Below are 25,063 nucleotides of genomic sequence, written 5' to 3'. Positions count from 1 at the left end.
CCTGCGCTACACCATGTGGGTTGATTATATTTGATTATATTGAAGTGGGGTCCTTCATATTGGGAGGTGGTCCTTCCACCGTCCCCCCTGGCCCATCATAGTGCTTTGAATGAATCTCGCCTCACTCTAAAGCACTTAGGGGGGTGGGATGGGCCGCCCCTTTCCCAACAGTCGCTATACATGTCAAGAGTTTGGTTTATTGTGCCCTTTTGGGTATGGTAGGGTGTGGTGAGTGGTGCTTGTTCATGAGTTGTCTGGTCATTAAGGTAATGTAATGTTGTGACGAATTCTTGATGGTAAGAGTTCTTTTTTTGTCGATCTTTTGTGAATTGTGCTTCCAGGGAATGACTGTTGCATTTCTCCCTAGTGGGTGTGGTGCTGGGAAGAACAAACTGTTGTGGAGCGTTTGGAACCATGTCTAATTATTAAGGTTCAGGTGTTTTATGTGTAAGGTTGGCATAGCAGAGGTATTTTATGCTGAGCAAGCGCTCAGTTACTCATTTTGCGAGTGTGAGCCTGATTGTTTATATGTTTAATTAGCATACCCACCTGTGTATTTTCCTATAGTCTCTTCTTTGTGGAAAGGGCAGGAAGATGTGACCATATGTCCACTTTGCCACTAGGTATGACAATATGAATTCTTGTGTGATGCCAAGACTGGTGCTGGTGAGTGGGATGTTGATCCATCTCAGCATTGTAGTGCCAGGTGGGTGGTCTGCTTATATAAACTGTACTTACCTTCATGCTGTAACTGAGGATTAAAGAAGGGTTTCCTTTATTATAGTCTGCTGTCTTGTGACAATGCTGCTTTTTCGTAAAAATTTAGCTTCTTCAGAAAGTGTGGGTCTAGAATGGTCCATGCACATGTAGTTTTACGTGCGCTTTATTGGAAATTGCTTTTTTTTGCTTTTACTGTATTTAAGCTTTTCTGTAATATTTCCTTGCATTTTCATTTATTTGCCCTCAGCCCAGTTAAGCCCAGAAGAATATGGAAATAAGTTGCTCATGCAGTATCATGAACATTTGGCCGAAATACTTACAGATCCACAAGTATTGCTAAGTGGGCTTGCTGTAACCAGTAATATCGCTCCCAGAGAGCGTGAGGTGAGTCCTATTTTTTAAAATCCTTTCTCTACTATTACATAAGAAAGTGAGGGTGCTAATCTACATGTATATACACATCAGTTTTCATGTTGTTCTAAACGTGTTGGCATGTACCACCTCCACAAGAAAAACAACACCTCAGAATCAACATTAGCCTTTGATGAAGCCAATACAAAATATAAATCGGCGATAATCACCGAAAAAGCCAATACCTTTAACGTTCGTATTACTAATGCGTCCTCAGACAGCAAAGAACTGTTCACCATCCTTAGAGAGCTTGAAAACCCTTGTCAAACGGCACCCACTAACACCAGTAAAGACTGGTGCACCACCATACAAGACGCCCTATCAGCCAAAATCCTACTACTACAAAACAAAATCGATAGTAAAAAAACACTCCTAGCAGATAAAACCCCACCCACCATCGCAGTGACCACAATGAACAACACTCTTGGCCCTCCATTTCAATTCACACAAAATTCTCACAAAGAAGTGATAGACACCATAGCTAAACTCAAAGCCTCTAACTGTAAAGAAGACCAATTCCCTTCCCACCTAGTTAAACTCTGCGCCCCCACTCTAACGCCCATCATCACCGAATTTGTTAATGGTTCATTCTCCACTTACACAGTCCCCACAAGCATTAAAAAAGCTTGGGTGACACCCCTTCTAAAAAAAAAAAAAAAACAACCTTGGATCCAACCATACCTATCAACTACCGACCTATTACAACTGTCCCATTTCTCCTGAAAATAATTGATAAAATAGCCTACTCCCAAATACAAAACCATCTGGAACATTACCAACTACTAGGGGACCGACCGCCAGGTTTCCGCCCCAACCATAGCACAGAGACAGCCCTTCTTGATTAAAAGATCCAAATGGATGCCACCACAGAAGCAGGTAAACTCTGCTTACTAATGCTTCTGGATCTCTCAGCGGCCTTCGACTTGATCGGCCATGATAAACTCTGCAACACACTAGCTAACAACTTCAACCTAGCTAAGAATGCCACTGATTGGATCAAATCATTCTTAGAAGATAGGACTTCTAGAGTATCCATCGGCAAAGAATCGGCCGACCCTATGCCAGTCCCCGCAGGTGTCCCACAAGATTCCTGCCTATTCCCCCCCACACTGTACAATGCCTATACCAAATTGCTCTTTGCAACCCTGGATGCCATGGGTGTAACCTACACCAACTTTGTAGATGACACCCAGATCCTCTCTCTCCCACTCTCACTCTCTCTCTCTCTCTCTCTCCCACTCTCTTTCTCTCTCCCACTCTCTTTCTCTCTCCCACTCTCTCTCTTCCACTCTCTCTCTCTTCCACTCTCTCTCTCTCCCACTCCCTCCCTCTCTCTCTCTCTCTCTCTCTCTCCCCCACTCTCTGTCTCTCTCTCTCTCTCTCCCACTTTCTTACTGTTGCTACTCTTTACCGGCCCCCTGGTCAAATTACCTCTTTTCTCTCCGAGTGGGCCGACCTCTCCTCCTCCCTCCTGGCCTCAACCACTCAACTCCTCCTCCTTGGTGACCTCAACATCCACCTCGACTCTCCCTGTCCCTCATCTTTGTTCTTTTGCGACCTCTGCGATTCCCTCTCCCTCTCTATCCTCCCCTCTGGCCGAACACTCTGCAGGACACTTGATGTCTGGATCTCCTCTGGCCTTCCTCTCTAGCCCTCGGACCACCCCTCCCTCCTGGAGTGATCACTGCCTCCTCTCCTCTGATCTCTCACTCTATTCCCCCCAAAGCCAAGACTTCCCCAACACTGCCACCTACCTTCACGGACATCCGGCCCATGAAGCGTGTGTCCCCTTCTCTCCCCTCCCCCCCCCCCCCCCCCCCCCAATCCTCCACTGGCTGACTCGCACCCTGACACAGCCCTGTCCGTTCTCTACTCTTCTATTTCTGATACTCTTGATGCTCTTGCCCCTATCTTGAGGATCCGCTTTTAAGTCCAAAGTATGGTATGACTCCGACCTAGCTACACTTAAACGTAAGTGCAGGGTGGCTGAGAGGAAATGGAGGGCTTCTTGTTCATCCTCTGACAAACTGGCCTGTTGCCTGCTCCAAAGGCATACCGACTGTCCGCACCAAGAGGAGAGTCCACATTCAAGGCAGTGTCTCTGTGGCATCTAACAACTCGGCCAAACTCTTTAACATCTGCAAGGAGCTGGCCAACCCTGCTGCAGTCTCTACCCCTCCTCTTGCCTCCCAGGCTCTCTGCAATGCCCTTGCCTCTCACTTTATCTCAAAAACCCAGGACATCCTGTCCACCCTCTGCTCCGTTTGCCGTTGTCGGCGAAGATCTGATTGGGACTACTGCACATCTCAATGTCTGAGGAGAAGAGGAGTATTTTCAAACTCTGCTCGAAATGTGGAGTGCAGAATGTCTGTCAAGGATCAGCACGTCAAGTGCCTATATTGACTCCCTCCTATCCCCTCTGTGCCGGATTACCCTTCTTCAACCATCCCCCCACCAACTTTCTCATCCTTTCCTCTTTTTCCCCTGATGAGGTCGCTAGACAATTTCAATCTATGAAAGCCTCATCAAAACAGGTTCATCCCTGTTACTCTAAAACCATCAATGACCACATTGATAACCTTGCTCCACCCCTGCTGATTTCTGCAACCTCTCCTTTGCCTCCGGATCCTTCCCCTCCCCTCTGAAGCACTCCCTTGTGTATTCTCTTCTCAAGAAACCCACAGCCGACCCTTCTTGCCCAGCTATCGCCCTATTTCCATTACTCCCTTTCTTGGTAAACTCCTGGAAAAACTGTCCATCTCTCAGCTTAACGTTCACTCTGATTCTGTTGGCTCTCTCCATGACCATCGGTCTGGCTTCAGATCTGCCAGAAGCACGGAAACTGCTCTCCTGAACATCCATGATGATCTGCTCTCCAACCTTGACTCGAACATTCCCTCTGTCCTCATTCTACTCGATCTCTCTTCTGCCTTCGACATGGTCAACCATATCACCCTGCTCAACAGTCTCTGTGATAACCTGGGTATCACCGATCAGGGTCTGGCCTGGCTGACCTTTTTCCTCTCTGACCGACCCTCCCAGGTCCAACTTGGGTCCTTCCTATCATCTATCTCCCTCTCTACCTGTGGTGTTCCCCGGGGTCTAACCTCTCGCCCTGGCTTTTCAACCAATACCTGGCAACTCTCGGCCACTGCATTGCCATTTTATGTTCTAATTTCCAGTGCTACGCTGACGACACTCGACTCATTTTCAGGCTACCTTCGGCCACCTTTTCTCCTTATCTCATCTCTGATTGCCTAACTGCCATTCAAGACTGGTGTGCCGCCAATTATCTCTGTCTAAATACCAACAAGACTGAGATCCTCCTCATCAGTACATCTTCACCATCCTTTCCCCTCACTCTCTGGCCGGCCTCCCTTGGCCCTCCTCCTACCTCTACCTGTGAGGCTAAGAACCTCAGGGTCATCTTTGACTCCACACTTTCCTTCTCCGCACACATCTCAGATGTTTCTAAAAAGTCAAACTTCCTACTGCATCTTCTTCAAGGTACTCTGCCTTTCCTCTCCTTCCCCAAGAAGCTCATTGTCTCCCAAGCTCTGGTTCTCTCCTGGATGGACTATTGCAACAGCCTCTTTCTAAATCTACCTGCCTCTACTCTCCGCCTTCTACAACTAATCCAGAACAGAACTGCAAGACTTGTCCTTGGCCTCAAGCCCTGGGATTGTATCTCTCCAGCTCTGAAATCCCTTCATTGGCTCCCAGTGGATGTAAGGATTAAATTCAAAACCCTGTGCATTGTCCACAAGGCTTTTTGGGGCCTGGGTCCAAAATACCTTGAACTATCCCTCTGCAAATACCTCCCCTCTCGAGCTCTTCACTCCTCTACTTCTACTTCTAACTCCCTCAGGGTCAGTCGTTTTTCAAATAAATCAGCTGGGTGTAGATCTTTCTTCGGCTGGGGTCTCGCTTTGGAACAGCCTCCCTGCCACTCTGAAACTTGAGGAAACCTTCTCCGGTTCCGGAAGCACCTCAAGACCTTCCTCTTTGCTTCTGCCTTCGCCCCCGCTCGCCCCTACTGATCTGTTTCTCTCTTGGCACTGTGCACCTGGCCACCCTCTGTCCCCTGGGCCCAGGTACCTGCTCACCCTGCCACCCTCCTGCACTGCCTCCGGCCACCCCTTGCACTGGGGACTGTATCTGTACCCATACAGTCCCCCACCCCCCTTTCTTTTCTTTCTGCACTTATCCGACATACCCAGTCTGCTGCATATAACACAGCACTTGCCACTTGCTGGCTGCACTACCACTGATTATTGCCTTTATTATCTATTTTTTATTTATATTTATTTATCTTTTCTCCTCTGCTCCGCACTTTTCACTTCTCCCCCTTTTATGCACCTTTTCCTTTCCCATGCACTCGCACGTACTCGATGTCACTGGGTCTAGTATGATCGTTGTTTTGTTCTCCCTTGTTCCCCTTCCTTGCCTTGTCGCGCTCTGAAACACTTGTGTACGAGCGCGATATAAATAAATGATCATATCATGTAGCCTTACCAGTAGCTATACACAAGACTATGTACCTTGCAATACTCATTCGCACAACTAATGAGGTAAAATGGGCTAGAGCATTCTCCCAGCATGGGATACCTTATAAAGCCAACGAGAAGGATTGGGGGGGGAGGATGCGGACAGCCCAGGTAAGATGTCCAGCAGCTAAACATCTAAACCAAAGCTAAGCCCAGGACACGGACTAAAGCAAATGTGGCCAGATCGATCGTTAAAAATGCAGCATCAGCTTTTAAACACTGAATGTCTTCTAGCAGGTAAACCGACCTGCCTCACTCTTAAAAATACTAACCGAATTGAGTGTAGAAACGGGGTCTCCGCTAGTTTAGTCTATAAACACAAGGGCTTGCCCCTGTCAGACAGAGGGGCTTTAAAAAAGTTTTTGATAGTCTGCCATTTAGGTCAGCCCCAAAAACTGCTAAGCACCCTGGACCATTCCCACAGGATATATTATGGCTATTGCTGAGGCCAGGGGCTGATGGAAACCAGCACAAACCACTATAGGGTGAAAAGCTGTGCTCACTGTGAGCCGTGTGTGCTCAACAGCCATTTTAGGCTGTGTCACGGTTGCCCAAAACAGAGAAATAACCAGAAAAACAATGGCCGCATACAGGACTTCATTAAAATAAAATACATTAGCACCCTGAAGGATACCAAAAAGGTATATTGGGCTACTAATGCGGTAAATCCGCTTGCAACCATGGTTAGCCAACACTAAATTAAATCACAGCTGCCACCAGGCTACTCCCCACACCAATGTAGTATGATAAAATCACCCCTATCCAAAGCTGGGGTTCGTACTAGCTTTTTAAGCATCGCCTGTCTTTGGAGCCTTTCAAGCTACCATACGACCTTATACTAAAATGTTTGTCGTGGGGGGGGGGGTTCAGTAAAAGTCAAAGATCTTGGAAACCAAATGGGAGGTAGAGGGGGGACCAACAACTTTAGGTGTCCCATGAAATGGGATCGCAAAACCTCCAAATAGCACATGTTTGGCCCGAACAGACTCCTTTTCAAACCGACAACTGCATATGAACACAGTGGCAACTCCAGACCTTCTTGCAGGTACGTAATTCACTATTGCCAAGAAATGGAAAACAAAAAAAATAATCTAATAACAAATCAAAACAATACTGCATACAATTACTAAATTAAAAAGGGGAACGGGCAAAGGACAGTCTTGAAAATAGCCAGTATTAGGGCCTGGAGGAAGCTGGAGCGAGTTAGCCTTCCCTCTGGAACCTTTAAAAGGCAACTGGGTTCCCAAAGTACGCATGAATGATGGGCAAAGTTCCGTCTGGAGCCGAGCAAGTCCTGCGACGGTTACCCTTACAAGCTCAGTGAATATTTATGTGTACCATGCAGATCGACATTGCTGTGTTTCCCCAGGCGATTGCATTTATCGGACTGCCTCAATTTGATTGCTTTTTGGATTTAAATGTGGACAACTGCACTTTGAAACAGCAAAGCGTGGACCGAGGGGGGGAATTTTGATGGCACCACAAGCTGTTGACCGTTCCTGGTCATTCATTGACTGTTGCTTTTTTCTGATTATGTACCTCTCAGTACCCTGTCAATATTAGATTAATAACTTTAAACATACGCTAAGCCTCACCAGTCTGAGCATTCATAAACTGTCTGGATTATCTGCCCACTGTACGCCCTGAACACTTATTTTATCGGCTCTACTTGACATTTATTTTGTAATAGACTTGCCTTTCTTACACTAGTTCCGTCTTGTTGAACTGTTTCATTTGATATCATTACTACTAACATGACCAAGGTTAAGGCAACCACATGCTTGACACATGACCTGATGAGTAAAAACAAAATAGCCTCTTTGATTATGAAAGCAAATGCATTGCTAGATAATATGGCATTTTTATGAAGTGATTTTTAAATTAGAATGAGCTATTCACCTTTACAAAAAGGAGATACGGTACAGGTGGCAAGGAGATAAAATATGATGGGCCCTAAAGCAAAGGGCTCTACCCCTGGCCTAGGGACAAAAGCCATTATGTGATATAAGGCCAGTGTTGAGTCAGAATTCCTATTTTGGGGACTGTAGGGAAATTGTTGGGACCCCTCAACGTTTTGCTTTTCTCCCGTCTTTTTTTATTTCTTTTTTGTCGCTGTTGAGATGAATTTGCAGAACCTCAACCTTGTGGACAGATTTTTAGGAGTTCTCACTAGTTATGATGAACAGGGAGTCCGGAGAGGTTAGCCAAAATCCAAACAATGTATGATTTTGCAGTCAAGGTTTAGTCCCAGGAGACTGGGGTTAGAGGCCCACAATGAGAACATACAGTATGGCACACAATATTCAATTTAGATAGTTATAAAACTAGTTATGTATTTTAGGCCTTTAGAACACATTTAAAATGGGGAAACTATAAAATAGTATTATCACACTACACACTATTCTACAAATATATACAATTACCATTAGGTTCACTTAATAAACCTAAAATAACTTAATCAAGAACTGCAAGTAAATAACAGAGGCACAGTAAATGATGGGAACCAATAACGAGACCAGTATCCGAACTTTAGATTTTTACTGCACGTTTCAGTGCTGGGAGTCCTCATCTTGCTCTTCGAGTATTTTGCTATTTATCTGGGTTTTTTCAGATAAATTAGTTGTTTCTTTTTCAAATTTTTCCATCGACTACCTGCAGCGGGGATCCGATGTCAGCGAAGATCTGATTGGGACTACTGCACACCTCAATGTCTGAGGAGAAGAGGAGTCTCTTCAAACTCTGCTTGAAATGTGGAGTGCAGAATGTCTGTCGAGGATTGGCACCTCAAGTGCCTATATTGACGGCATCAAGACCACAATGATGATGGAAGCGAGATTACCTGCAGATTTCTGACAGAGACGAAAAGGGCTGTTATTGCAGGTTGGCAGCATGGCTTAAGTTGCAGAGGCGTCAGACTAGGGCTCCGGGCACAGTCATGCCTCGTCCAGGACCAGCCGGTCCCATGAGCGTGCTACTGGCGAGAAGAGCTTGAGGTCCTTTGAGAACACCCCTTCCCAGGGGATCCAGAAGAAGACTAAGCCCTCATGCTTCTGATCCCGCTAGGGTCACCGCGACTGTTGGACCGAGTTCATGAAGGACCCTTTCCCCGTCTCATCTCAATCCACAGTGAGCCTTTCAGTAGGGGGTGAGGATACCTTCCACAAGGAAGTCCTTGACCCCCTGAAAGCATAGATCTTCATCCACAGGCAAGGCTACGAAGGAGAAGTCCTTCTGTCTATCAACAGCCCTGTCAATGGCCTCATTGTCCATCAAGACCACAACATCGTCGATGACCGCATCTGTATCCACCCCATTGACCACCCTGCCGACTAGCATTACTTGGTCGAAGGGAGATGCAAGTATGACTGTGGTTTCTACGGTCAAGACAAAGCGACTCAATGGGTGGCCCTGCCTCCTCGGCCTTGTGTGGCTGTTCTGCCTTCGACAACCGCTGAGGCTCCTGTCAAGGCTCCGGCCCCCATGGTCTCCTTACTGAAGGATTTAGGGAGGGCCAGGGAACTGCTGCCACCTACAGAGTTTCTCTACAGGCTGGCGAAGATGTCTCTGCACATCTGTACAAGCTCTGATGATGACGACTTGCCAGAGGATTATTATTCGGACCACGAGGGAGGCCTTGGCCCTATGTACCGTGATGGGTCTCCACGGGGGACGCTGGATCTGCCATTTGATCCTCCAATGCATGCTAGCCCAGAGCTGTGGCCAGTTGCTCCTTTTGCACCTTACCCAGCACCTAGGGACATCGCTGGACATTCTTACTACCCTCCACGCCTTGGTGTTGGGAGATACAGCAGAGGCTGCCAGCTGCTCCTTTGCAGGACCCAGTCCGCAGCCATCCTAGACTACTGGCTAGAAGTCCACCCAGGCCTTGTCCACCAAGGCTAAAGCGCCCACCTACCCCTGCCGTGCCGAAGTGACCGCCTAGCCCTGCCAGAGACGCCAACCGGCACCTGTGCAGCCAGCACTTCCCCCTGAGGCATTTAACTCTGGTGGTGGAGGAGCCACCTGGCACTGATACAGATTCTACAGCAATGCATACAGACAAGTATGATGACTGTCCCAGCTGACTGGGAGCCGTTTGGTGCCGACGAGCCAGCCAGGGCATTGATTCCGGACGTGGTTGGCTCCTTCCATGCCATGATCTTGAGGGCGTCTGCTCTTTTCAATTTGGTGCCGGAGGAGAAGGAAGGGTTTCTTTTCCAACGCAGGGAGTCCTTGCGGAAAACCGTCATGTTGGCTTTGTTGGAGACACCAAGTTCCACTCCCCCCAAGAGAGACCGGCTGGAGAAAAAGTACATTGTCCCGGACTCTGCCCCCAGGTGCTTAAGATCGCAGCCTTCTCCAGTCTCCATGGTGTCTCCCGCCACCAGGAAGCACTCGTCAAATCCATCGTCCTCGGCCATGGTGTCTCTGGACCAGGAGGGGAAGAAGTTTGATGTAGTGGGGAAGCGCATAGTTTACTCCACGGCCTCCATTGTCAAGGCTGGCAATGCCCTGGCCACTCTGGCCCGGTATGACAGGGAGCACTGATATAAGTTTGGGCCAATCTTGGACTTTCTGCCAGACAAAGCTAATGCCTGGCCCTGTTCTAGGAGGGTGAGGTGGCCTCTGGCCATGCCATCACAGTAGTGTTGGATATTGTGGACTCAGACTTCCTCCAGATGGGCAATGAGGTGGCCCTCAGTCGCTAAGGTTAGCTGAAGGACACAGACTTCAGGGCAGATGTGCAGTCCAAGACAGTGGACATGCCTTTCGATGTGGACAATTTGTGTGGCAAGGCTGTGGATTTTAAGCTCCAATCTATTAAGACCGACACAGAGATGGCACGTTCTCTTGGGACACAAAGGCGATCATCGTCCTTTTGTTCCTCGAGAGGGAAGTCGGCAGGTACCCTGCACCCTATCGCCAGCCCACCCACTCTACCACCCAGGAAGCCTACAATTGCCACTTGTAAGCCTTCAGTAGCGGAGGTCTGCGTCGTCACCACCAGGCTAGGATGCAGATGCCCAAGCAGACCTGAACCGGCTGTGGACTCGGGCACCCACTTTGGCACCTTTAGTGGTGGCCAGCTAGCGAACTTTGTCGACCAGTGGAAATCCATCACCACGGACAAATGTGTGCTGGACATTCTTCATCAAGGGCACACCTTGGAGTTCCAACACAGGTGCCCGTGCAACTGTACATGGCTCCACTGCTGCAGGAGGTTCAGGCCATGTTGAGGAAAAGGGCAGTAGTGCAGGTCCCTCTGTGCCCCTGGGGCTTTGGAGTGTACTCCAGATACTTAGTACAGAAGAAGTCAGGAGGGAGGCAACCGATCCTGGACTTGACGCCTAAACAAGTATGTTAAGTTATTGGGCGTTTGTACAGTGCCTTTTACTATTGGTATGATTCCAAAGCACTGTGGTTTGAACGCCCTCGGGGACCGTAGTCCAAGTCGGTGTAGAGTAGTTTAGTATACAGTGCTTGGGTGCACTCGGTATGTTTACAGTTGGAGTAGGTTAAGTGGTATGTAGCTGCATTCTAGTACTAGGCGTGGTGCAGTGATTGTGTGATGTCAGTAGAATGTGTGCAGCAAGGCCAAATGGACTTGGTTAGCTGCATTCTGATGGCTAAGTTTGTGAATAGGATTGTGTGTGCAGCTAGGCTGATTTTCGTGGAGTATAGCTGCGTTCTTAAGACTGTTGGGGTGATCACGGAGGTGTATGAGTATTTGTGCAGCTAGGCTGAATTAATCGAGGGGTATAGCTGCATTCTATTGTTTGTTGGTACTGAGGAGAGAGCAAATTGGTGTGTTTAGTGTCTGCATGGATTTTAGGGGACCCTGTTCCTGATGCGCTTCCAGTGCCTGTTGAGGGGGTGGTGGCTCCCTTTGGGGTTAGGGGTTATTAGGCTAAGGCCCTTCCTGTGTCTTATAGGGTCTGCAATGCTTATTGGCTTTGTATGTTGGACGATTTATTTTATCTATTTTTGGGATTTGTATAGCGCATTGCAGCCAGTGGGCATCGAGGCACTGTGTAGAACTTAAGAAGGCTTAATTAAGGGTCACAAAGAAGTCGCCCAGTGAGAAAGACTTATTACAGTGCCGGATCAGTGGTTACATGGAAGCAGAGATGCATATACATGTGTGGTTAGACAAAGAGGCTTGTTTTGATGGCCTTGAGAAAGGCGGAGTGAGATTCAATTAGTCTGATGTGAGGGGGTAAGGAGTTCCGGAGTTTGGGGGCCACTGTGGGGAAGCTGGAGCCGCCTGCATAAGCATTTTGTGTTCTGGGAACGGATGGCAAGTTGGAGTAAGGAGTTCTGGATGGTCGAAGGGTGGTGGGTTTGGTTATCATTTGCTCAAGGTATGGGGGGGGGGGACAGGTCATGGAGACACTTGTGGGTAAGGGCGAGAGCCTTAAAGATGATCCTTTCCTTGCCTGGAAGCGTCTTATGAAATCAGAGATGTGATCTCTGCGCGCGAGACCAGTGGCGGCTCTGAGCGCATTGTTTTGTACGATTTGAAGCTTGGCCACATTCTTGGCGGAAGTGCCAACAAGTAGGGTGTTGCAGTAATCCAACCTAGAACTGATAATAGCCCTGGCTATGGTGAGGCAGTTTTGTTGGGATAGGAATGGTCTTACTGAGTTGATGAGTTTGGAGTGGTAGGCTGAGGAGGAGCAATGGCGTTAACCTGCTTGTTCATGGTCAAGTCAGGTTCCAGGTAGAAGCCTAAGGTTTTACTTTTTGATACAGTGATGGGTAGACTATCGATTGGCTGTCCAATTTGCTCAAGGCGGAGGGGGAGCCAACCAACAGAAGCTCGGTTTTCTCACTATTGAGACAAAGGCAGTTTTCTGCCATCCAGGATTGGATTGTTGAATAGATGGAGTCAAGTGTGTTCTGGTCGGACAGGTAGTCGCCCAAAAGGGGAATAAGCACCTGGGTGTCATCCACATAGTTTGTATATGAGATGCCCAAGGAGTCCAGGACTTTGAACAGTGGCATTGTGAAAAGGTTGTAGAGGGTGGGGGCAGTTCATGAGCCTTGCGGAACCCCGCAATTGATGATGCTGGGTTTGGCGCAGGAAGAGTCTGTGAAAACCTTCATTGCTCTATCCTCCAGGAAGGAGGCAATCCAGTTACAAGCACTGGTGGAGAAGTTGGCTGCTGAGGAGAGATGATGGCAGAGTTTTGTGGTCCACCAGATCAGAGGCTGCAGACAGGTCCAGAGGCAGAAGGAGCACAGGTTTGTCTGCGTCTGATGTCATCAATCTGTTTTTTTAGGTCAAGGAGAGCTGTTTCGGTCCCATGACATGGCCTGAATCCCGATTGTCTAAGCCCTAGGAGCTGGTTGTCTTCTAGGAATTTTTGTATTTGCAGGTAGGCTGTTTTATCCAGAATTTCTAGTAGGAAGGGGACGGTGGTGATGGGCCTATAGTTGGGATGGAAAGGCAAAGGGAGTGCTTTTTAAGAAGCGGACAAACCCACGCTTCATTTAGTCCCTAAGGACGTAGCCGGACTGAATGGAGGCATTGATAAATGCTGTGATGATGAGGGGCTAGAGAGGGGGCACAGTCCTTGATGACTTGTGCTGGGCAGGCATCGCATTTGCAATTGGAGCGTTTGATGGAACGGAGGTGCATAATGATTTCCGTCTCACTCATTTCTTGAAGTCAAACATGGGGGATTGACAAGAGCTGTTTGCTGGCGCTGGGCTGCCTTGAGTACTGGCCGCCAGTTTGGTGAAATCACGTTGATGGGCAAGGATTTTGTCCTGCAGGGTTTCTAATTTATTTAGCATGGTGGACTGGATGGAGTTGCACCAAGTTTCGTCCTTCACAATAAGTGACAGAGGGGAGGAGGGGGTCTCGAGCTCCCTGAATATGGCGAAGATTCTCTAGTACCAGATTTAGCATTGGCTATTCTTGTATTGAAGGAGGAAGCTTTGGCATTGGTGATAGCGATTTTGTATTGTTTAGAGATGGATTTGAAGTTGGCTTTGTTAGCCTCTGTGGGATTATTAATCCAGGTGGTGAGTGCAGCCCTTTCCCCCCCCCCCCATGCATCTGTAGGAGATCCTGGGTGAAGCAGGCATTAGAGTGCTTGACTTTTTTGGCTTTTTTTAGGGTGAGGGGTGCCACTAGGTCAACGGCTTGGGTGACGATCATCTTAAAGTCATTGGCGAGATGATCTGGATCGTTGGAGAAGGGGGGTAGGAGGGTGGGCACCCTCAGGTGCTGGGACAGGTTGTCATGTGTGAGCAGCTTGGAGCTGTGGGAGAGAGCTGCCGGGAGCAGTATGGAGGGCTGTTTTGGGCCTTTGGAGGTAATGATGTTGAATAAAATGGAGTGGTGATCAGACCAGGGAATAGGTGTGATCGTTGGGAGGCTGAGGGTGCAGTTGTGGTGGGCTACCCAGTCTAGAGTGCGTCCTTTAGTATGTGTGGGGCTGGAGATGGCTTGGGAGAACCCCAGAGTGGAGAGGGCTTTATTAAGACCTTTGGTGTGAGAGTCGTGGGGGTCATTCAGGCCTGGGTTAAGGTCCCCAAGGAGGAGGATTTTGTACATTTTTTTTTCAAGTTGTCTGAGAGAGTGGGTTAGGGCATATTGGAAGTGAAGTTGCTGGAGGGACTGGGGGAAGTGGGGCGATAGATGAGGTGGAATGCAAGGGTGCAGTTGTGAGATAGCATACGTTTAAGCAAAAGGTAGTCTGAGCTTTGATCGAGGTTCTTCTGAATTGCCCTAATAGATAGGGTTTCTTTGGTGATGACAGCTACCCCTCCACCTCTGTGGGTTGAGCGATCCTGCCTGTTGATTGTGTACCCATTTGGAATGGAGGGTGAGGGCAGGCCCAGATGAGTCGGATAGCCTGGTTTCGCTTAGGGAGAGTAAGTTGCGGTTATTGCTACTAATCAAGTCATGAACGTCTAAGGCATGAGCTGATACGGAGCGGGAGTTTACGAGAGCACTTTTTACGGGGGCATCAGATTGGGGAGGGGGAGTGGAGGTGGCGGTGACTGAGACAGGGGTGGTCTCGGAGGCACCTGTGTCAGTATATGACAAATAAGGCATCCTCTCTGGGATGACCGTGTCAATACATGGCAGATTCAGTGACGTAGCAGTACAAGGCATAATCTCTGGGGTGACAGTGTCAATACATGGCAGATTCAGTGAAGTAGCAGTACAAAGCATAATCTCTGGGGTGACAGTGTCAATACATGGCAGAATAGGAGAAATGGCAATACAAGGCATAATGTTTGGGGCTTGTGCAGCAATGTATGTCGAGCTCTGAATAACATTGCATGGCACGGAGTGGAGTAATAAATTGCAGAGGTCATCAGCGGCGGGGCATGCGAGTACGCTCACCTTTTGATGTGTTGCTGACATGGAGCTTTGGGTGAGAAAAGCTAATTCTGCTCGTTAGTGGCTCCTGGGTAGCGGTCCTCAAGCTGTTGCTTCCGGTTCACTGGTTAAAGGAATCACAAGTTGTCTGAGAGGCGGGCGTAAGTTCAGTGGGCAGAGCAACATTTTTGCAGATAGGCGGTTGTTGGACGCTGGTGTGTGTGAGCCGCTGGTCACAGAAATCAGGTAGGAGCATGCTTGCACCTTGAACATAGTGTGCTGTTGTGAGAGGGGTGCCTACTGTGGCTCGGTGTTAGGATTTGTGCAGGGGGGGGGGCAGTTTTCTTGTGGCACATCCTCAGCTAGGTTGGGGGAGGGCAGACCCACCTCTTCGTTAGCAGATAGGGGAGCAAAGCAGTGACGGTACAGGCATGCAGGATTGGGAAGCCTCGTTCCAAGGCGCAGCATTCTGCATGCAGTGCTGGGGTAGGTAGTATATGGGAGGAGCCAGCGCGTGCGACCGCGGCGTTAAGGTGTGTGGCATCAGCAGTGCAAGTGTACGCAGGGCTTTTACCTATAGCAGGTGATAGTGTAGTGGACTTCGAGCAGCGGAGAGCTGCAGAGAGGGAAGTACGATGCCAACCAGATCAGGATCAAATCATATAGTTTCATTATAGGTGATAGAGCGGCCCGCAGTCGGTAGTTCTGCTAAATACATTCCCAGATAGGTAGGATTAGGAAAGATAAAAGTGCCAATAGGCCCTCGGTATGTAGTTCTGCTCAAAGATTTCCAGATGAGAAAGAAAAGCGGGATAATCATTTCCTGGACTGATAGCTTGATCATTGCCCCCTCCAGATATGCACTGCACTAAGTCATGGTGCTGGTACATAAGTGCTATTAGTGCTTGGGTTACAAGTCTAGCGCAATCGATCCAGGTAATTGAAGATAAATATCTCATGGCCTCAGAGCATGGAGTATACCCGGTGGAGGAAGGCAATGATTCAACTCAGTCATTGCCTAGGTACATATGTGTACTAAGATTTGTGTTTCGAGACCAGGGCAATGGCTCCAGATACTCCGAAGTACTTTAAATCTCAGAAGTTTAGGATGGTCACGTTGCAGCACTTGCTCGACCAGCTGAAAGAAGGGGATTTCCTGGAGGATGCCTACTTTCACGTCCCCATTCACCTAAGACATCTGATGTTTCTGTGGATTGTGGTCCAGGGACGGCACTCTGTACAAGGCCCTCCTCTTTGGCTTGAATTCAGCGCCCAGGGTATTCACAAAGTGCTTAGCACCAGTGGTGGTGCATCCATGTCTCGAGGTAATCCACGTCTACCCTTATCGGGATGACTGGCTCGTCCACTCCTGCTCTCACGCACTGGCAAACAAGCACACAGCAGAGATTATTCGTCTTCTGACGGAGCTTGGATTCTCCATCAATTATCTAAAGTCATGTGTGGAGCCATCGCAGAACCCTCTGCTCCTGGGCGCCCGTCTCCAGACGGTCGCAGCCCTGGCTACCCCCTCGGAGGAGAGGGTGACGGCCATCCTGGGGAAGATGCAGCACCTGTTGGCACAATCCGCAACAGTACGAGCCATCAAGTTGCTGTTTATTTATTTCATTTATTACATTTATTACACGCTCAGACCCTGGGGTATCAAGGCAAGGTTAAAGACAGCTTGTTAGTAAATGGTCAGGAAAGACTTGCAACATTTAAACGTTGAACACAGAAGGATTGCAATGATCAATTACACAGCAAAAGTACAGCATTATTTACAAGTTCTGGGAGTGCGACTTCATTGGAATTGGTTAAATAACCAAGTTTTTAGCAGTTTTTTAAAGCCAAGGAAGGATGCCTCTTTTTTGATGTTGAGCGGGAGGGAGTTCCAATGTTTAGGGGCTAGACATTGGAAGCTACTAGCCCCAGCTCTGGTATTTCTAAAGCGAGGAGTTGCCATAACTAGGTGGTTGTTAGATCTTAGGGATCTCGTGGATTCTTTTTTGGCTATGGCATTGTTCAGGTAGATGGGTGCTTTTTTGTGGTGGCATTTGAAGGAGATGCATAGTGTTTTTAAAGATAATTCTGGCTTTGATAGGCAACCAGGGGGAATCTCTCCCTTGTCTTGGAGATATGATCTGATTTTTTTTTTCATTCCTAATGCGCCCCTTAAAGGATAGTTCCGGGACTTTTTTTTTATTGTCCCTACGGTTCGGCCATGTGTTTTTAAGCATAAATCGGTAGATCGTAGAAAACTTTCCTATGGACCATACCCGACTTTTCGTCCATTAACGCACTCGAAATCGGCCGCCATTTTGTGATAATCCTATCATTTCCCCCCATCACCCTGGTGGACCTGCGTTTGCGGCACTAAATCAAATCCCCCGCCCCTGAAACAGACTTTATCAAAACATTCATATTCCCCGCTTCTATCCGTGACGTGACTGTGCTGCGTAGGCAAACGCGCCCAGGCGTCTTCTACGCGACTCCACACAGAACCCGGAAACCAACACAGATCAGCTCACAACACAGCGCACCACAATTCGGAATATGAAACTGTACTTTTAAATCAAACCGCAAGATTGTAAATTTGGTAAAGTACATTTATTTGACATCAAATGTTTAGAGAATATTCAGCGATTTGCATTTTTCTTTGCTCTCGATCCAAAATAGTTCGTCTTGAGGCGTGCAGTACACAGGGTGTTGGTGTACGATAAAATAAGCTCTTCGGTCGCACTGATAATTGCATGGCTGTTCCAACAACGAGGCACTAGGCCACCACAACGGTATGTATGTTGCATCTAGCCATTAGTACCGCGTAAGGGCATACTTGTACTTGGCGATCGTCCCATAAAATGGTCAGGGTGGTAACGTTGTTCACGCGGAGAAGCAACTGGCGGGTGAAAAAGCCATCCGGCGGTGTCTGGTACTCGTGACACTGACAATAATGAACGATGTACCTGTTTTAAAAACATAAAAAATGAAATTAGTCTCACCATCAGATCTTTATTAAAATTATATATTATATATATTAGGTCGGGAAATTATTTCATAGCTAGGACAGTGCAACTGGGTATTATACGCCATTTCCAGTAACCCACCCCCTCTCCTCCGCCTTTTTCAGAGCCGCCTGAGCGCCAGTGGACCACTTCGTCACTGATATGATATAATATGGCATTTGCAACGCGCCTATACACAAGTGTTTCAAGGCGTGGCGAGGCAGGGATCCTACTAGGCCAGGTGTCATTCAGATCGCGCAAGTGCAGGGGTAGGGGGAAGGTAAAAGTGCAAGGGGAAGGGGAGGGGGGGGAAGTGGAGTACAAGGTAAGTAGCATAAAATAATAAATACATAGGGCCAGCTGGTGGCGAGTGCAAGGTAAGTGCAGAACAAGTGGTGGGAAGGGGGGGCTGTAGGATACTGAGACAGTCCCCCAGTGCAGGGGTTGACAGGGAGGCAGTGCAGGTGGAGAGTGGAAGGGCCCTGGACCGAGGTCGCAGACAGTGGACCAGTTGTAGCAGGGGAGAGGGAGAGAGAAAGCAGAAGCAAAGAGGAAGGTTTTGAGGTGCTTCCGTAAAAGGAGATGGTTCTCCTCAAGATAGTGCGCGGTACAAAACAATATGCCACATATAACGAACAAGTACAACTTAACCCGTCTTTAAAGCTACTGTATAGTAATTAAATTGCGGTATGAACTCATCTAAAGAGTTACTTACATTACATTTGCATTTTCCATTATGTCTGTGCGTAGGGCAGCCCCGAAATACCACTCCTTCTATGCCGACGTTATTTCTTCTAATGAACGAATATTAAATGGCTTTCGTTTCTGAATTTATATTCATTATCGTTTACGTTATTGCACCACACCCCCAAAAAAGTCTTTCGGGATGGTCCCGGCCTGTCAAGGTCAAATAACAATAGAACCTTATACTGAGTCGTGGGCCATTCCGGCACCCGAGCAAAAATCAAAGCAGCTGACCTTCACTTTGAACGAGCACACATTCCTAGTTAGCTACATTCAGTGTAAGGCCATCTCACAGGACTTGAAATTTACACTCCAACTTTGCATTTTGTCTGCGTGCATTTGCAGCCCCAGAGAACCATAAATACGGAGACATTCTTTATTTTTTGAAAAATAATTTATATTACAGTTTGGTTTAATTTAATGCGCAAATGAACAAGGTTGGATAGACACATTGCATGTACACTGAGCAATCACTTTTATTTACACAATACATAGCTACACATATTCAATGGACATGCAACATGAGGAGACTCGAGAGAACAGACAATCAAATTACAATCATTTAAACCGTGATGTGTATTTCTCAATGAGCTCTGCTTTAGGTGGACATGGAACAGAGGCAATGTTGGGTGGCAATGCAGTTGTCCCCTGCACAGGTTCGTTCACAACTCCATGTATGTGCCTATCTAGGACATCTACAATAAGTCTCTCAATAAACTCATATTGCATATCCTCAAACACTGGTTTGATCACCCATTGTTTACTTCTTTTAGTGAAGGCCTTATTGTAGCGAAGCGTCCCTAAAGTTCCGGTCGTCCTACTTTGTTGACGGCCAACATTATGGTTATGTGCCAAGACCGCTAGAAGAGTCCGATTTATCATGCCCTCCATGCCAAAATGCAATCGTTTTGGCCTGTACTTTAGGCACATATTGTGGAACACCTCCAAATCTCCTGTGTGGCAGAATTCTGTGAGTCCCCTCAAATCTCTTGTTATAGTTTTATCAAATACAATCTTTTCAATGGCTTTGTGAGTGGGTTATGAAGGAATCAACCACTTCTTCTTCCGTGCCTCCTCTGTGGACAAATGGCCATGTTCACAATTGTGGAAATGTTGGTTTGTGGTCCAGCGGTGAACGTTGCTACAGTGTAGCATTACTGACCGCCATTTTTCCAGTAGAATTTCCAACGACCCTCCACATGTTTTTGAGCTCCACCAAAGATGGTTGCTGATTGACTTGGACCACTGTGAAATACCTTGCATATCTTTTTTTTTACCTGCAGCCGACATTTTTTTATTGATTGTTTTTGCAAGATGCCATACGTCAAATTGGTGATTTATATTTTTGTACTCTTCTCTCATTGTCTTGGCAATCGAAACGTGTCTGTCAGTGGCTATCAGGTCGATCACCATTCCCCACGATTGTAGTTCTTGCAATGATGCTACAAAGCCAACTTTCTCCATGGCCACTGAGGATGTACTTTGTGACACCTGCACGACCACCGAACTCACAATTTTCTTACTTTCCATGTCCTGAAAGTGGTAGGCGCAGTACTTGGCTGAAAATCTTGGGCTGTCGCACTGTCCATCACCGGCTAGCCTGAACCGTTTGCCCGCGAATGTACTATTCAATAGACATTTTTTCCATTCTCCAAGCTTCGCGAATGGCTGGAAATAGATAATCGATTTGGTATTTGTAGAACTGAGTTTTCGCAATGAAATGGATTCCCACAAACTGAAAGAAATACTCTAACTTTTTAAAACTTGAACCACTAAAAAGTGCGGCCGCTGCACAAAGTAGATTGCCTGCTGGCAGTTGCCCCAGCATGGGTTGTGCAGACCATGAGAAAGGATGATATTTTGTACAGGTGGCATGTATTTTAAGGTTAGTGCCTCGAATTGCACGAGTCACATTAATCAATGGCTCCCCACACACTTCCCCACCAACCCAATGCCCACATTTCAGCCTAATAATAATATCAATCAAACAGCTATCGAATACAATGAATTTGGCCTCTTTCCTTATACTGTCACTCTGCATCCCAGCTGGTTCGGCCTGTAACGTTGAGGACATGTCACTCACATGAAAGGTAGAATCTCTGATATCGTCTTCCGCTATGTTCAGTGATATTGATGGTGTTTCATTGTCGTCCACTTCATTCTCTTCCATTGCAACATCTGTTCCTTCTCCGGCGATGGGTGAATAAAACAATATCTTCAACTTTCTCGCGGTCTTAGTTTTTGCGGGTGTGGATTCTGTGAATTGATCTCCGACTGCATCCGAACTACCAGGAGGACATTCACTATCAATGGCTGGTGGTGGTATAGATCCGTTGTCCATCACTTCATATTCTTCCCATTGGCACGATGCATCTCCAGTCTCAAGTCCCTGCCACAAGGTTTGACAAGCAACATCTCTCGTTCGCTTCACTGTCTGTGTTGATCTAGTTCGTACACCCACTCGCAACTAGAGGACAGATTGGAAAAGGGATGTTCAGTTTAAACACAACTTGCAGTATTGAACTATTAACAGTGAAAAACAACATAATATAGTGACCAGGACACTAACCTTCTTTTGCTTTCTTTTCTTTGAAACTTTCTTGCCTCGAACTTCAACATCGGGACGCTGTTGCTCCGACTCGTGTGTGCATGTCTCCACTTCCTCTTGCGCTGCAACGACTATATTTTCATGATAAGCACATCCATCACGCACTGACGCTCCATCGACTCCCTGAAACATAGAACTTTCATTAGTATGTATAATAATATTGAAAACACAAAATGTACTTGGGGACCAATACCCACGTACATCTCAATAGCAAAACACGAATGAACGCATTGTGTAGAACATTCAAACGACAATTATTCACGCATTGTTGATCTAGTTAGATGGAACTGTCAAGATCCATACCTCGGGCTCTGCATAGACTTCCATTGATGATATTATTGAAGATGACGCCTCAGCAACTCCCTGAAACACAGTAATTGCATTAGTATGGTTTTCTATTTTGTTAAAAAGAACATAAACTTTGTGCAGGCGTCAACGGCTCATCTGAATAGACCTGCACAAATGATCAGTTGTCTAAAATAAGTAATGGATATCTAAATATGATTCGATTTGCTCGATCGTTGGAAGTGTCACCACCCAGAGATCTGCATCAACTACTAGGGGTGATGTTCTTGTAGAAGAAGCTCCGTCATCTCCCTGAAACATAGTACTTGCGTTAATAAAGAAGGAAGTATAGCGGATGTAATCACGTCATATGATCTCGCTTGATCGAACTGTCAGTATCCATACCTCGAAATGCATAAGAACATCAAGGGACGCTGTAACTGCGGTGCACACTTCTGCAAGATGTTGCGCCGACCCATAACTGCATGCTCCCCCGTCTTCTTGGACTAATGCTCCATCGACTCCCTGAAACATAGGACTTTCATTAGTAATGAACACAATATTGAAAAAAGAAGACACAGGAGGGCGACGACAGAAGGACATATCAATGGCTAAAAATTAAAGAAACATTGTGTGTAACAATCACGCTACAAGAATGCAAGATCTGATGATCTCCATCGATGGAACTGTCCGGAAACGTACCTCGAGCATCTGAGTGACATCAACGGTTGTCGTCAATGCGTTGGACTCCTCAGCAGCTCCCTGAAAGACAGTACTTGCATTATTTTGGATAACAATAATTATAACTGAAAACAAAGACTAGAGGACGAGTACTAGGGTGTACCATTTGGTAAAATAATTACACGATAAATTAAAAATATTGATTTACATGCCTAAAACAAGTCAGTGGCAGAATAGCTAAGTAAGATTACCTGATAGGCGCTTGAAGTGGCTGATGACTGCAATAACGACACGGATGGAGAATCTTCCGCCTTCATATTGAGTGGATACATAAATGGGGAAATTATTGTTAGCTAATGCTACACACTACCGCAAGGCCGAGAGCTAAATCCGTAAACTTGACTCACCAGTGGAGGGATGTGGACGAATAGAGTGGGAATAGCGGTTGAGAGCAATTTTCGCTTTGCTCGCGGTGTGTTCTTCTTTATTAGCAATGATGTGGAGTACATGTCTGAGCTAAAGTGCCTGCTGCAGATGCGGTATCGATCACCCCTCTTGTCCGCAAAGACTTCTAGGACTCTACTTTCAAGCTCAGACGGTGGATATCCGCAATATCGGACCCATTCTCTTATCTGATCTATTGTCTTAGGGAAAACATGCATTATAGTACCTTCAGATTTTTTATGGGTCTTCGAAGGGCAACCGCCAATGGAACAGGCAGGCATTGTGGAAAGTTCTGAAAAGTAAAGATCAACAATTCTCTATGAATACCAATGTGTATTTGACTAAACTCAGAACATGTGACTAGTTCCTTGCATGTACTGTCTTGAACGAAAAGAAAACATGGATGCAATTTGATGACTACTAGCAAATAGATATAAATTAAAAAATTGGACGCAAAATGATTGTGGTACATGGCCTTACCTTGACGAACAAACAGTTAGATGCAGGGATCAGAGTAGTTTCTTGTCGTAGAACAGGGAGCAGTTCACAGGTTGCAAACTGACGAGTTTGCTCGAAGTGGTCACGGAAGTTCACAGAGACGAAGAGCAGATAACCAGCACCGTCACGGGTTGACTAGCAAAGCGCAAAGAAGTTCTCATTAGAAATATGAAGTGGGTTATAAAGAATTCGAAACAGGGGTGTGTTTGTGACTGAATGACGTGAATATGTCGTGGCATTATGCGGATTGCAGGGAGACACTGGGTCTGGAGGTAGACATGGGAACAACAACCCATGCTCTATAGACCACTTTGAAGTGTACATGGTCTTTGGCACCTCTTGGCCTTTATCGCTCCCTGACAGCTCCACTTGCCAGCGCAAGTACCCCGGGGCGAACTGCCTTTGATAGGGCGGGGGGTGGATTGGGGCGGTGGTCGTGCAGACAAGACTCGTTTGCCGCAGGGCCTCACCAAGGAGAGGCCATCTAACTGCATGTAAGAGGCAGGCTGCAGGATCTAGTACATGGAAGGCAGGGGGGTGAGTTTATAAATACCTCACCCTCCCAGGAGAATATATGGGTGCAGTTCACCCTGGATGCCTAGGCAGTTAGTCAGCAGCAGGCTGGCCTGTGGTGGCAAGGCGGCACGGGCCAGAGGGGGTCATCTCTGTACCCGGTGCCCAAAAGGATGATTTATTATGATCAACCATATTGATTATTTACCTATAACCATGTTTTGTATCAATAAAATCCAACGGCCTTTTATTGCCAACGCTTGAACAAAGTGGTGTGGAAAGTATTTTTGGGGGAGGAGGCAAGGCCAGGAGGCTTGATGCCAACCCGCAAAATAACATATGTATGTCTGCTGCATATGGGTTCAACGGTTATGTGGATTGAAGGTGGGCGGCCAGCGTGAGGGAGGATGCTGGCCGGAGACATGTGGTGTGACAAGACAAGGCACAGGAAGACTATTCAATGGAGACACACTAGATTCATTTAAAAAATCAAAACAACCATTGTTAAAATATATGTTGTGTTTTATTTTAGATCTTAATTTCAATTGAACATAAATAATAAACATTACACATTATAAAGTTCCGGTTGCAGCACATCTAGGGAAAATCCGCGGTATTGTCCACTGTCGCTGGGGAAATGTTGTCTAATGGCAAGTACCGCACAGGCAGGTATTACTCTCCGAACGCGGTGTCCGAGCCTCCCGTGAAGCCACCAAGTGAAGCAACGATAGGCCACCAGCCTGTACCACCTGTGAAAAAGAAAGATGCAAACTGTATTAAAATGACAAAACTTTCTTATAAATGTCGATTCAGGTAAAAAATGTCGTTCTGCTTTGAAAAAAATTCGATCTAGAAAATGCACAATATGGAACCAATTTACATGCGTTCGAATGATATGTAGATGTAATTTTATATGTGGGAGACGACCATGAAATAGTAGTGGCATCACTGACATCACAACCAGAGTATACTTACTCGTTACTCGGATTACGCGGACGAACAGTGCCGCGAAGTTCGTGCATAAGCACCATCATCATCCTCAACACGGTCCGTGAGAGGCAGGCTTCCCTGAACTCTGGCAGCTCGGTGATGCATTGCGGACTTGGCTCGCCTTCCGAAATGTAGGCCAAGCACCCGGAATTTTCACGGCAGCAGCAGTTCTCCTCCTCAGTTGGCATTAGCTCGCACCGATTGCACGTGCACCAGGTGGAGACGCCGTCCATGCGACATGGTCCAGGCTCTTCATCCGTTGACTGGTCCTCCCAACTGC

At 47.0% G+C, this 25,063-nt stretch overlaps 1 protein-coding gene across 2 annotated transcripts in view; it reads left to right on the top strand.

Moving 5' to 3' along the window:
- Positions 1-25,063, top strand: part of ZBTB40 (zinc finger and BTB domain containing 40) — a 948,694-nt gene that overhangs the window by 220,893 nt on the left and 702,738 nt on the right. For both annotated transcript variants that reach the window (XM_069610881.1, XM_069610880.1), the window contains exon 5: positions 968-1,104. In XM_069610881.1, coding sequence (XP_069466982.1) covers positions 968-1,104 — 137 coding nt within the window. The remainder of the gene's footprint in view (positions 1-967; positions 1,105-25,063) is intronic.

Source organism: Ambystoma mexicanum, chromosome 8 (assembly GCF_040938575.1).
Source record: "Ambystoma mexicanum isolate Mex_15411 chromosome 8, UKY_AmexF1_1, whole genome shotgun sequence".
Lineage (NCBI taxonomy): Eukaryota > Metazoa > Chordata > Amphibia > Caudata > Ambystomatidae > Ambystoma > Ambystoma mexicanum.
Note: the sequence above shows the minus strand (reverse complement) of the source record. Positions and strands in the feature narration are given on the sequence as shown.